The sequence below is a fragment of the Emydura macquarii genome, unplaced genomic scaffold (assembly GCF_026122565.2).
Source record: "Emydura macquarii macquarii isolate MOO-44397 ecotype Brisbane River unplaced genomic scaffold, CSIRO-AGI_Emac_v2 contig_3374, whole genome shotgun sequence".
NCBI classification, from domain to species: domain Eukaryota; kingdom Metazoa; phylum Chordata; order Testudines; family Chelidae; genus Emydura; species Emydura macquarii.
Window position 1 is genome coordinate 483314 of NW_027133511.1, and position 14484 is coordinate 497797.

The window sequence follows — 14484 nt, forward strand, 5'->3', positions numbered from 1 at the left end:
CGTTCAGAGCAAGGTGTCCGGAGACTATAGCGGAGAGGTCGCAGTAGCATCAGACCACGGCAGGCTTTTTCCAGTGCAGTTGCTGAGCAGAGCATGGAACATGGAGGAAGCAGGCCCCTGCAGATCCACCAGCAGGCAGCCGAGCCAGGCTGAAGGGACCGTCCTGCTATATTATACATGGGTTAGGGAGCGTCTCACAAAGGACAGGAATTAGCCCTTGGACACCTCCTCATATCCAGACCCCAGGATACGTGCAGCCCCTCCTCCATGAAAACACACAGGAACCACAAGTGCTTTCCACCAGACCAAGAGGAAGGACGGTCTCATGGCTAAGGAATGGGATCTGGGTTCAGGTCCCTGCCCTGCTGGACTGCTTGTGTGATCTTGGGCTTGTCACTTAGTCTGTGGCTGTAGAATGAGGCTAAAACACCTTCCTTTCTCCCCCATGTCTGCCTTGTCCGTTCAGGGGGCAGGGCCTGTCTCTCCCCATATGTTTGTACAGTGCCTAGCACAAGGGAGCCTCAAGGCGCTACCGTGACAGGTAAGGGAGCTGCTCTAAACTCTCTAAACTGCTCCGTAGCCATGAAAGAGCCTTCGCCAGCTGCTCCCTTGTGGTCTCCGATCTATGGAAGCTGCCGGCTGCCCAGAACGCACTTAGCTTGAGGAGGCAGAGCTGAGGGGGAGAGCCATTGACCAAAGATGGGTGGAGCGGAGAGGTTAGACAACTGAGATAAAACTCAGAGGGTCATTGCCCCTGCCACAGATCATCCAATTCTCTTCCTATCACAGGCACAGCCTTCTTCCACCTGCACTGCACTCTGCATGGAGCCCAGGCTGAGCACTGAGAGGCCCTCCTCATCAAGCCAGTGCACCCATAGGAGGAGGATCTTCTGAAGCTCCAGGAATCAGGAGACCGTGCAGGAAGAGAGCTGTGTTGAAGGATTTGTGTCAGATATAAAAAAGGAACCATTTTGGGGGGCTGACGTACAAATCTACTCCAGGAGACTCTGTGGACAACTGGAGAACTGTTAGGTTTATAGCAACAAATGCACCAGAGGAGCAGAACCTGACAGAGGAGAAATGACATTTATTCAGACTGTCCAGAACCAGGCGGATAAGAATCCGGATTTTTTAAATGAAAGAAAAATCGAATTGTTATGATCAAAGACATATGAGATTTATATAATGTTTCTCTCCATAAGGCAAGCTCTTTTGGTTCCTGTTACAGTCTGAACTCACAGCAGGGGTGTTTTGCTCATTTCTTTAATTAGTGTCTCCTAATTGTTCTCAGACTTTCAGATTTTGCAGAGGGTTTTTTCCTTACTAACAAGTTTCACACTTAAAATATTCAACTGTACCAAACAAGACAAGTCCCAGGGCCTCATTACCCATATCTGGTGGAAGCACATCACACACCCAGAGACTAAATTGATGAGCAAAGAGCCTGTGCTATATTTGCAACCAACAACATCTTCTGATATACTGAACATGAACAATTATTAATGACTTGGATTGTGAGCGTCTCTAGGAGCCTCAGTCATGGATCAGAACCTCATGGTGCTAGGTGTTCTACGTTAGCTGTAGCTGTAGCTAATGTAGCTATCGGGTGCATTACAGTCGCACCTAGAAGCCCCAGTCTTGGACTCAGGCCCCATGGTGCTAGGTGCTGTACAAACACAGAACAAACAGATGGCCCCTGTCCTAAGGAGCTTACTAAGTTGAGAAAGTTGAAATTCTGTGAGCAGGCTAGTCTCCTCCATCAGGCTTTGCAGTGCCTTGACATGCTCTGAATGAAGTGATTCAAGAGGAGAAGACCAGGGGTGAAAACTTGGCATCATTGATGTCAGTGGTAAAACTCTCATGGACTTCAGTAGTGGCAGGATTTCACCCTAGGTGTTTTCAGAAACTGGGCGTGCATGTGCAGGAGGAGAGATGGAGGGATGCAATGATCCCAATGGATCGATTGTCTGTCCTACATAACTGCAAATCCCAGGGGGAAATCAAAGACTCCGTACTGTAAATGGTCACTTATTAAGATCAGCCACTGGATGTTACACCAGGAGGACACAGAGCTAGATGCTGCACTGTAGGGTGCCTTCAGCCCCCCTCCTCCCCCACAGCCCCCCAGTGGAATCATTTCCCTGTTAGTAAAAGCTGCCTACTAGTTATCCTACATTGTGGATTCCTGGTCTATTCCTAATGTTTGCCTCCCCTTGTGGCCCAGGGACACTTCCTTGGGGTCAGCTAAGGTCATCTAACATGGCAATGCTTCTCGCATTGGCAACAGCACCTGAAGATGACATATGGGATCCTCTCTTAGCTGCGCACATGGCCCCATTCGTGCTGGCCTTGACACGGATGCTGATCTCCTTAGCGCCTATTCACTCTGTGAAAGGCTGCCAAGGATCAAGCAGGAGACTCCTGAGTCAGTGCAACATCAGCTGCTCACGTCCCTTCAACTCTCCAAAAACACCCCAAAACACAAAAGCCACCGAGCCTTCTTCCTGGTATAATGGACATGCAACACTGACACGTGGGAGCCTCTGCTGCTACTCTGAAACCCAGAGGGTCGAAACTTCATTTCAGAGATCAGTTTGACACAGCTGATTTCACCATTGGTCCCGACTTTATTTATTTTTACTAGTGCCATGTAATTAGAGCAATTGTGCGATTAGCAATCACTGATTTACGAGCGTGACCCTTTCCTTAGGCTGCTAAAAGTACCAAAACACCCATACCATTGCTCATAATTATACAGGGCAACATGCTGAGGTCCTTGCTCAGACCAAACGCTCATTGATTTCACCTTTATAAAGGAGCACCATGGGGGCAGATCTTCCATTGATGGAATGTGGTGTCACTCCACTGACCTCCAATGAATGTGTCAGAGTCAGGACCAGAACCCTGCTCTCCTGACTCTCGCTCTAGCACCCTCATCACTGGAGCAGGAGCAATACTATTGGGATGGGAGTAGTTACCATTTGTCTGGAGTGTAGGGGGGTCCCTTTCACCACCCCTTCCTTCCCGCTCACTAAGGCTTCCCAGCTAGCAGACTTTTTCTAGCCTAGAGTCTCACAGGCTTCTCTCTGACCCATGTCAATCGGACGTCACTGGGTGCAGAGGACGGTGCTGCTGGGGATGAAAGGCCAGGTACAGCCACCAATAGTGAACTGTCTCCAGGAGAAGTGAAGATAACAGGGGTGGGAATGAAGGAAACACACAGAGACAGCCCCTCACAGGTATGGCAAGGCAGAGTAAAGCTTTAGAGGGCGGGGGAGACACACATTTAAGAAAGAGAAAAAGAGCATGGCACAGAAGTCAGGACTCCTGGGTTCATTTCCAGCTCTTCCACTGCCTCACTACGGGCATGTCTCCACAGCAAGCTCGGAGATGTCATTCCCCGCGCGGGTAGACAGACGCACTACCTCTGCTCAATTTAGCTCCTAACAGCAGCACTGTGGCCCCGATGGCACGGGCAGTGGCTTGGGCCAGCCATCCGAATGCGTACCAAGGGTCAGGCAGGAGGGTACTTGAGCAAAGTGGGCGTGTGTATATTGATCCATGCTGGGAATTACACCTCCTAGATGCTGTGTCCACACATCTTGGACATGACTGTGGACAGGTCACTTCTCCGCTCTGCTTCTCAGTTTCCTTCTCTGTACAATGACAATGAAAATGTTTGCTCAATTACCAAGACAGGCCAGAGGGGAGGTCGTGAGGATTAGTTAATGGGGCTTGTAGGAGAGTAAAGAGTTAAAAGCAGGACAAATGGTCAGGCCTAAGTTACAGGCAATGGGGTTGTGGCACGGGCAAACCTTGTTTCTGCTAATTGGTATGAATTCTAGTTAGAGTCTGTTCTCTCTCTTCTCCTCCTCCCTTCCTGGCCATCTGCGCAGGGGATGAGACTGAGGCTAACTATCGCCACTCCACTCCATCATTATCTTCTTTTCCTCCCTTGCATATTGTATATTTTAAAGAATGTTAGTGAGTTTCAAAGTAATGTGCCTGCACTCTGTGCAATAATCCCGTAAACAACAAACGGGGCGGGTATAATTGTATTCATTATGTAGTTGTTAATATTCATTTTATAGGTGTCGATGTAACCAAATAAGGGTCTATGGGGAGTTGCTGGAAATTTATACATTTACATACTGTTATGGATAAAAGGATTGTAAAGTTACGTCTTTGTCGCTTACTCGCGGCATCTAGGTGGAACGAGCAGGCAATAAAGGGTTCCATCTCCCCAATCCACCCCAGGGACAACCTGTTTGTTTATTTCTAACAGGGCTGATTCTCAGGTGGTGTAAACTGTCACAGCTTCCCTGACTTTGATGGAGCTCTGACAATTTGCATCTGCCGAGCATATGCCCCAGTGTCTGTGCAGTGCTTTAAAACAGAGCGTGCACTATTAGTGACAGGTGTTCCCATTAGAAAGGGAGGGAGGGGACGAAGGATCAGGGAATCCAGATAACATAGGCACAGAGAGAAACGAGAAGGGGAGACAGTGCCGGGCAAAGAGACAAAAGAAATGGGAGGACCTGACTGAGTTTTGTGCCAAAGGGGGCTGGGCAGAAATAGGACTGCAGGTGGGGAGATTAAATCTTATTCCATTCTGGGACACAGAGGAAAGACAAGTCTAAAAAGGAATAAAGCCAGGGCCATGCTTGTTAAAATACAGAGCCAGGGAGAAACATTCTGAAATGTACAAGCGAAACAGACAAGAGCAGAATGCCATCAGCAGGGAATTCAAGCAGAACTTCCTCACTCAGAGGCCACTAACATATGGAATAAACTGCCAGAGGAGACTGTTGATGCAAATAGTATCAATGGGAGATAGGAAGTTACTCCATATATTTCAGGATCATGCGGACACTTGGGGCTAGTCCGAATGGGGACTGCCACACCAGAACAGACCAATGGTCCATCCCATCTGGAGTCCTGACTCTAGAAGTTATCCGTACAAAACATAGCCATGACTTTAGGCCCATCAAACACAGCAGCAGATCCAACTCTTTAAACTACTCTTCAGTTCAGGCCCAAAGCAAGAATGAATTCAGTCAGGCAGAATCTCACATGCTGTTATGATGAGAGCAGAGACTGAGACCCAGGAACACGAGAGAAGAGGAAGAGAAAAGAGTGTGGAAAATCTCTAGAGAGGATGGGAGGGTTACTGCTTTATTCATGATCAATCATGGTGCATTTCTTTCAGGTCCAGGTAAGCTTCTCCCTCTAACCTGTTGCAGTTCTGATCAACTGGGCTGACGGAGCTGCAAGCTTCAGGGGTAATACCTTCACGGCTTGCCAGAGGGAGTTCTCAATGCCTCTGGGGTCCGGTGAGCCACAGGGCTAGACTGATTTGTCTGATCAGGTTTGGATTAGCCATCAGGGAATGAGGGTGAGTTATTCTGCACCTGACTGATTTAGGCCCTGATCCAGCAAGGCAATTAACATGCCAGTAGCCCCAAAGACTTCAAATTCACTTGCTTAAAGTTAAGCACATTCGTAAATACCTTCTTGAGTCAGGGCCTTATGGATGTAAAGGTACCCAGCTGCCTTGGCAAAGATGAGTGCTGATAAAATTAAACACAGGTCATAATTTTCAATAGCCTCCCATTGAAAGTCAGCATTCCTGCAGTCAATAATCCTCAGTGGGAAATTGGAGGGGGAGGGGAGGAGGGACACACACGACACCCATCTGGGCTGAGTGAGGATGGAAGCGAATTCCTCACCATCAAAAGGGAGCGATAGAACTCAGATTCCACCCACAATATAAGCAACAAAGCTTAAGTTTTCTGTAGTGCTTTTCAACAGTAGATCTCCAAGTGCTTTACAAAGGAGGTCAGTATCATTATCCCCATTCTATAGATGGGGAAATTGAGGCACAGGGAGGCAAAGTGACTTGCCCAAGGTCACGGAGCAAACCAGTGGCAGAGCCAGGAGTGACACTTATGTCTCCCAAGTCCCAGCCAAAGGTTCTTGTAACACTGCCTCCCACCAGCCCAGAGTAGCTAGATGCTCTCTCCACAAGGCACTCCTACGTTACAGTGAGGAAAGCAGGAGAGATTACAGATTTATTTAGTAGAAGCATTGAATCTATCATTCAAACTGTGAATGAATGTTGCCATTAAAGCATCCAATCGGAGGAAAGCATTGCGGCCTGGCCAACTCTTATCACAAGTCTTATGATATTTGCTTTTTTCCTTAAAGCCCTAAAATCTGGGCATCACATGAATGCAACAGAATCTCAATTTTCTTTTAAAAACAAAAACCAATAAATAAATGCTTAGCCTTTCTGGCTGCAGAGATAAGCTTAAGAACATGAACTTTAAAGGTTAAAAAGCCAGAAGGCAAATAAGAACTGCAAATGTATGATTTTTAAAACCTCATGGTTTTTAAGTCAATACCATAACATTTTAGGCCCCGAGTCACAGATTTTTAAATTTTTGGGGTTGACAATGATGGTATTATTGCCATCAGTCTGTATCCACCTTTTGTCTCTTGTTTTAGAAGTTCTCGGGGGCAGACTCAGGCAGACAGCACTGCAATGGGTCGCTTTGGGAAGATTTCCTCTGCAACTGAAAGGGAAAGTTAAATTGAGCAGAACCTCCTGGACTAGCCAGAGAGGTGCCAGGCACGACAGTCCAGAACCATCTCGTTCTCCCACACGCCGTGCAGAGTGCACAGAGGAGCACGGGCAGAATAAGGCTGCAAGACACCAAGGGGCCTGGAGGGCACTCACCTTCTGGCAGAAGCTCACAATGTTTTCCCACAGGGCCTTGGCCTCCCCCTCGTCCGTCTGCCTCCGCTTCTCCGCATCCATGCTCTCCCGCCTCTTGAGCGGCTTGGCCCCCTTGCGCTGTGTCATGTGCTGCTGCAGGGTGTGGCAAGCCACGCAATGCTTGGCCTTGAGTTCATTGAGTAGGGTGCAAGCAGGGCAAGACCACTGGCTGTCCTGGGCCAAGGGCGGCTGGCAAGGGAAGAGGCGAGCCACTTTCCAGGCCGACGGGGCTTTGCTACTGCAGGAGGCACAGCCCCCTCTGTCGGAGCCGCAGTCGGAGCACTTGGGGGCCGGCTCGCCCTGTGCCCCGTGCTCCTGGAAGCCATGCAGCTTGGAGGAACCGCAGGCTTTGCACTTCTGCACCAGGGTGGGGTTCTTTAGGGTACACTTGGAACAGGACCAGGTGGTGAAGTCGGGGCTGGAAGAGCTGCAGGGGGTGAAGCGCACTGAGTCCCCCGCCAGGTCAATCATGTCACTACCCTTCAGAGCGCTGCAGCCCTCACACTTGCTAGCCCCAGCCAAGTTGAGCAGGGCACAGGTGTTGCACTGCCATTGGGACGGGCTTACCTCCATCTCTTCCTCCAGCACGCTCAGCCGCTTGCTTGACAGCAGCTCCTGGAAGCGGGCAGCTGGGGAAGCCCTGGCCTGGCCCTGCGGAGACCCCTTCTGCCCAGGCGTCATCGGAGCCATTGGCTGAGAGGCGTCAGGCACCTGTGGCTGCAGCTGAGGTGGCACCTCCCTGCGGCTCCTGGGTACAGGGTTGTTCTGGAGGCCAGGGGAAAAGGGGCTGAAGGTTGACATCTTCTGAGCGTCCGGCTCCATGATCGCAGGGCTCTGGCTGGTGACAGGGTCACTGTTCAGGGTTTCCATGGCAACGCTGGGCTGGGGGGCAGCTGGGGCCACATGGAAACCAGCCGGAGCAATGACTTCAGGGACTACCAGCGCCTCCGGGGGGATCTTGGGTAGCGACAGCTTACGTGGCCCCCCGCAGGCGGAGCAGGAGCTGGCCACGGGCGTGTTGTGCAGAGTGCAGCGTGGGCAGGCCCAGCCATCCTCGTCGGGGCTCTTCCCCCCAGACTCTTCACTGCTGCTCTCCACCTTACATGCCTCCTCTGTGGTGATCCCCTTGGGCTCCACCACGACGGTGGGCTTAGGCAAGATGCCGTTGATGATGGGCAGCGGGGAGCCACCAGGCCCGGGCTCCGGTGTGAAGCCACACACCTCGCAGGCCTCCTTGCCCAGGAAGTTCCTGAAGGTGCAGCGGGCACATGGCCATTTCTGCTCCTCCACGCTGAGCCGCAGGATGTGGTTGAGGTCTGGCTTCTGGCGGGGAGCTTCGCAGATGGAGCACTGGCGCTGGCCCACTGGGTTCAGGAAGGTGCAGCGGGTGCAGGACCACTCCTGCACAGCGGCCATAGAACCAGGAGAGGGGGTGTGACTGCAAGAGAGCAGAAGACACCGTTACCAACCCACAGCACAGGAATTCCAGAGTCCGGAACCAGCTGCTGCCAGAGGGGCTTCTGGTAGGGGACGGACTATGAGGCGCTCTCTGCATTAACCAGGGAGAACGTGTTCACACCTCTGTAGCAAACACACAACTCTTGCTAGAAAGGTGCTCACGTACTTTCCTTGCCTTGTGCAGACAGGGCCTTGCTCACAGTACGGGAGCGTATAGGAGTCCAAGGTGGCTGCACCCTAGGGACCGACAACTCATTTCTCCAAGTGCACCACACTGATCTGGCTTCCTACCAAATGCCTTGAGGAGCAGCAGAAAGGCATCAATGCAAAGCTGTGCAATGCCTCTGGGTCCCTCCCGAGACAGAGGAACACCCCCCCCCCCCCAAGGCATGCCAGCCACCCAGTGGATTCACCAAAGAGCTGTAAGTGACCCCTCTTCTCCGCTTCCCTCTTGCTTTTCACTCAAGAGATTTCATGTATCAGCAGAAGCTTCACGTGTACTTCTTAGTGAGCACACAGCACCAGGCATCACGGGCAGCACAGATTCAATCTCACCCTGAACTCTATCACCAAAGGAGCTGTGCTTTTGCCTACAACTGTGGAGAAAGGCATAGACATCTCCGAGGGCAAGGCTGGGAAGTGTGCTAATATCACACCTCCAAACAGCTTTTCTAAAGCACCTTTCTACAGCTTACTCTTGATTAGTTTAAACTGCACCTGTATCCATTCACCTTGGATGCACCTACATGAATATCTGGATTACTTAAAGACAGACACGGTGATCATGTAACAGAAGATACCCCTGGTAAAATGTACATGCCGGGTAAAGAGTTAAAAAAAGACACACTGGTTAAAAAAAATCAGATTTTTAAAGGAAACAAACGTTCTTACCTGGTTAATTAATAACAACTTAGCTTATTAAATCTTTGAAAACATTTTTAAAATCTAATCTATATTTTACCATGAATGGCGAGTATTTGCTTCATTCCCACCACTTAGCCAGTTTCGTTTTTGCTTCCAGACTCTTTCTAGTGCACAAGCAAATTGCTGCAAGGTTTGCAATGCAAACACTGCAGGGGAAGCTTTAAATCCTAACCAGGAAAAAAAGCCAGAACAAAATCAAAAAAAGCTTTTTATTGGAAAAGGAAACCAAGTGATGGCAACCCTTCTAGTGATCTTAGATTTTTTCAGATCTTTTGGTACAAAAACATTTTCTAAAATGTTGAGCCTATGCAAAACTGGCAGTTTCCTCAATGCTGAGGACACCTTTACTTGGAACTGTATGCACTGAGATTAATTTCTCTGCTTTACCAGCAAACTAGCAGTGCTTTTTGCATGATAAACACTTGATCACCCCTTGCAGGGAGGCAGGGTCAGATGTAAACCCACCACACAAGCAATGTCCCTTTCAGCTTGTAACATGCACCAGCATGTGCCAGGCAATGCAGGGTCAAGGCCAACACTCCAAACATGGCACCCTGAGTGTGAGCGAAGGTCAGAACATCAGGCTGAAATGGGAACTTCCTGGCTCTTTCCTCATTTACATGAGAGATTTGAAGGTTAGAAAAATTACACAATTTTTCTAGTTAGATTTATAAAGACAGAGGGAAAAATCCCAATCCGTGTCCAAAGGGGACCGGCCCCTTGAAGTGGGAGGGGCCCAGTACACCTGATACTTCAGGCTACTCTGGGTCACAAGGCAGGAGCAAGATCCAGACCAGAGGGACTCTCACACTGGCTGGCCGGCCAGCAGCTCCCACTTGGATACGTCAAGGCGCCTCTGGCTCCCAGCTCAAGCACACTTACCAATCTCAGCTGCAGCAGAAACTATATGGGGAGTGAGGGATCTCATCTCTCAGCAAGGCGGTCCCAGAACTTTAGAAGATAGCACAAACACCTTCAACTCAGCCCAGAGATCTACAAGCAGCCAGTACAGGCCACTGAGTGCTGGCGTGTCATGTCCTTGGCACAGCTCCTTGCTTCCCAGCAGGGCAGCCCCTTGTGCACCAACTGCTTTTCCCAAACACAGCCCAACGCTGAGCGCTCTGCAGAAACCGAGTCTGGAGCCAGCCAGGAGGGGAAAAGACAGCCTCCTGGCCAGAAGCGAATGAAAACAGCTATCCTTGCCAGTGCTGAAAGGCAATGCAACAACCGCCTAGTGGAGAACTCAGGTAACCAAGAGCAGACAAACACCCTCTCCAGAAGGGCCCATGGCATCTTTGCCATCTCTTCTACTGGATTTCCCCAACCCACCAGGAGAATTTTACATCTATTTTAAAACAAAGTCCTTCTCAGAGACTCAAATTACTTCTGCGAGAAAGAGGGAGCAGGAAACCTCTTTATAGTTCACATCATGTTTAATATTTTGCACTTTACAAGGCATTTATTGGAGTTATTTCAGGAATCTTTCATAATAAGGTGAAATGTAAAAATTGATTTTCCTTTCTTCTGCCTTGAATCATACAGCTGTGAGCTACCACAAGATGATCATCAGCCACGCAACCCATGCAAGTCTCCATCTTAGGGGAGTCAACTGGTTATTTCTTCCCATCTGATCTGCATGGGTGGACCCCTTTGGTGCCCACTGACTTCCTATAACACATTCACACACCCAGCCAGATGCTGTGTATCAGGTATGTTGGTGTATCTATAACAAACCCACAACTAACCTACAGCAGGAATATCACTCCGCACACGATGGGCCATTCATGCACAGATTGGCTCTGGCCATTGAGAGGTGCCTGGGGAGGAGTATCTCCAATACAGCCACAGTGCTGGGACCCTGGAGTCCAGGCAGAAGAATAGGGGCCTCTGTGGATGGTCCCATGCCTCTAGCAGACCCTCCATCTCAGAGGGCTCATGGGCTCTGGGGGCTGAAAGCCCCTTCTTGTTCTTTGGGGTGGGCTAGGCAAACCCTCCCCCCTGACAAGCCTCGGAGGGGAATGCCACAGGAGTAACCCTACGGTGCTTTGTTTCTGGGACAGTGAGGGTGAGATGACCCTCCCGGGTTAAGCGGCTGGGCCAGGCTGCAGTGCCTCTCCACGGGAAGCACAGAAACTGTCAGGGTGGGGTGACAGCTGCTTGAAGAGATGACACCTGCCTCTGGCAGAGGGGCAGAGCAGCTGAGCACGCCCATCTGCTGTTCCTGCCTCTCCTTAGCTGCTTGACAGGCCATATTCTCACCCAGTCAGGTACCAGGTACTTTTCTGAGCTAGGTCAGCACATGTCCCCTTAGCCCTCCCAGATACAGGCCCTGCAGCAAACACACCAGCCAGACACCAGCAGTGCCCCCTTCCCTTCTCCCCCACTCAAAGCGGGTACTGGAAGAGAGATCCAAACCACATGCCAGCATGCTGCGAATCTGCACGCACAAGACCTGGCTGGCTGCTTTCCCAGCAGGCAGCAAACCTGTGCAGTGACGGACTGGGACTAAACATCGGCCCTGGCATTTAAAGCACACCGGCCAGGGCACCGCTGGGCCCATGTGGCGGGGAAGAGGTGGGGCCAGGAGGGGGGAGTGGCTCCGCGCTCAGCCAGGCCCAGCTGGAGGCGACCATGAGTGCACCGGCCCTTTGGCATTTGCCAGAACTACCAGATGGCCAGTCCACCCGTGGACCTGTGAAAATCCAGTTGTTCCCCCATCTCAGTGGCCACCTCCCTCTGCCCACTGTTCTCCAGGACACTTCTCAGATCTGGGGGAAGCTACTGAGACAAACAAACATGCTTGTGCTCCTCGTCCTGCTATGACCAGCATGGGGGAGTTTGGTTTACAATGATTAGCCACTACTCGGCAAGCACGGACCCAAAATGTGCAGCACCAAGGAATTAAATGGCTCCTTACTGCACGGGTGCTAAGCACAGCGTGTCCTAGCATACGCAGCCACCACCTGGAAACAACCGAGTGCAAAACCTGCTGCAGCACACAAGTGGAATGAGTTTTGACAGTCTCAGCACAGCCCCTCGACCACACTGTAGTTCAGCCAGGGGCACTGGGAGCGGCAGCAGGCTACCTGCACCTGACAGCTGTTAACGAACATTCATAATGAATCTGGTAGCTGCGGCCCAATTCCCAGGCCACCACACCATCAACACGCCATTGCAGTTGGTGCCACAAATGACTCATTCAGCACATTAGCCACAAGTGGACTAGGCTGCAGAGACTCAACGATCCTCTCACCCCGTCACTAGAGAGCCTGAGCTGCTGCTGCCCTGGCTGTATCCATCCTCTTGGCTAAGGCTACAAGACTCAGGTCCCATCACGTCGGGCAGGCGGAGGGAGAAGAGGAATCGGCCTGGCTCTCTCACCAAACACCAGCCCATGGCTGAACTCTTGTGCTGGGTCATTCCCAGTCACCAAGATGCCAAACCACGAACACCTCTTCTCAAGAGCGCTCTGCGGGGGAAATAGCACTGGCTACAGGCCCAAGAGGAACACTTAGCCGTGCTCCTCACCTGTGTGCATGTGGAGGGTACCCCACAAGTATGTACTGTGAAGGAAGGCCAGTGTCGGCTCAGAGAGCGGAGTTAATGATCAGTTGGCCGCCCTCTTCCCACACCAGTTCGGGACTGTACCAAGGCCTCAGTGTGTGACAGGAGATGCTGTGCTGCAGGAGGAGGCTTCCAGGTGGGATTAAATACAGACACCCTGACTAGTAACTACAGCCTATGGAACTTCTTGGAAGAACAGGGCTAGACCCCTCATGTCCTAAGTAAACGTCATTCTGAGTTAACCCAGGTTCTACTTCTTGTGCCTAAAGTTCCCACCTGCAGTTTGGCTGAAGGCAGTATTCCTCATTTCCTGTCTTAAACCATGATATGGGGTGTTAAACAGCCACCAAGTTCCACCCCAGAGTTGGTTGCATTTCAGTGGTGGACAGAATTAGCCTTTTCTATAAATTTGGCAAAGTGCTTTGCAATCCTTTGGCACAGTAAATATATTATTGCTACTGCTGCAAGGAGAATGGCAGCTTGCTAGCCTCTGTGAACGTGGGCACAAGCTCTGGTGCAAGGAAAGATTTACACCACAGATCCCCCACATCACGCATACCTCCCCATCTAAATCTCAGAGGGCTCAGCAGGTCTGTCCTATCAATTAAAAAAATCCCCTTTATATTTACATTACAGCCAAGTCCATTCTCCTCTTCATCAGAAGGGGCATGGCTCAGAAAACGGAACATATATCTAAATGTCAACGATACACCATGCCGGCAGCTCTGAGCAAGTTAGCATTAGCCAAGGGGGTCAGCCATCTCCAAGATGCAGAGAAACTAGCCTCTGTTCCCTCCCACCAAACAGCCTGACCCCCTAGCCCTGGAGCCCCTCTGCCCACCCCTCCCAGGGGCCTGAGCCCTTGAGGGCGCCCCCCCCATCATGCCCTCCTAGGAACCCCTGCCTCCCACACCCCAGTCCCTGCTCCTTACCACTTGCTGCTGGGGAGCCTTGGGTCTGTCCATGCCGCTTCCCTGGCACTGCGGTTTCAGCACACCGAGGGTCTAGCAGACAGAGCTGGATCCAGGGGCTGCGCCAGCAGAGCGCCCAGCCATCTGACCTGCACGTGGTACGTACAAGATCGCTGCATGGCCACTGGTGTGGACATGTGAGGGGGAGGAACCAGCACATTTAATTGGCAACTGGCAAGGCAGTAGAAAAACTAGCCAGGCCAGTTAAAAACCAGCCAGATTGTAACCCTGATTATTGCTCTAGTGAACGGGTGCGGCCCACACTCGGTGGCAAATTCAAGAATGCACAAAAGGCTGGGAAAGTCATGATATGGCTGGGGAAGCTCTGAGCTACACACAAAAGCCTGGCCTACACCAGAAAGTTGTATCACTTTAAGTACACTGGCATAGCTTAAACAACACAACCCCCGAGTGTGAATGCACTTATACCAACCAGTACAAAGGTGCTTGGGAGTCACCCTCCCCCCCCAGCCCACTTAGTTACACCAGCACAGCTTTCCAACTTGCATGGAGAACGGGTCCATCAATGGCTAGTAGCCAAGATGCCAGGGATGCCACCCCTGCTCTGGGTGCCCCTAACCTCTGACTGCCAGATACTGAGACTGGACACAGGGCATGGATCACTCTGGCAGCATCCACTGGCACAAGAAAAGATACTGGGCTAGACAGACCACTGGTCCGACCCAGCGTGCTGTTCTCATGTTCTCGTGGGACTAAGCCTTAGGCTATGTCTGTACTATAAGCGCATAGAATAAGCGCGTTTCTGTCAATGTAGTGACTTCACCTCCC

The 14484-nt window shown here is 51.0% G+C and overlaps 1 protein-coding gene across 2 annotated transcripts in view; it reads right to left on the reverse strand.

Annotated features, from left to right (window-relative positions):
• The window catches only part of CAPN15 (calpain 15), a 102771-nt gene that overhangs the window by 15859 nt on the left and 72428 nt on the right, over nucleotides 1-14484 (reverse strand). For both annotated transcript variants that reach the window (XM_067534056.1, XM_067534055.1), the window contains one exon: nucleotides 6740-8216. In XM_067534056.1, the coding sequence (XP_067390157.1) occupies nucleotides 6740-8194 (1455 nt within the window). In that variant the 5' untranslated portion in view covers nucleotides 8195-8216. The remainder of the gene's footprint in view (nucleotides 1-6739; nucleotides 8217-14484) is intronic.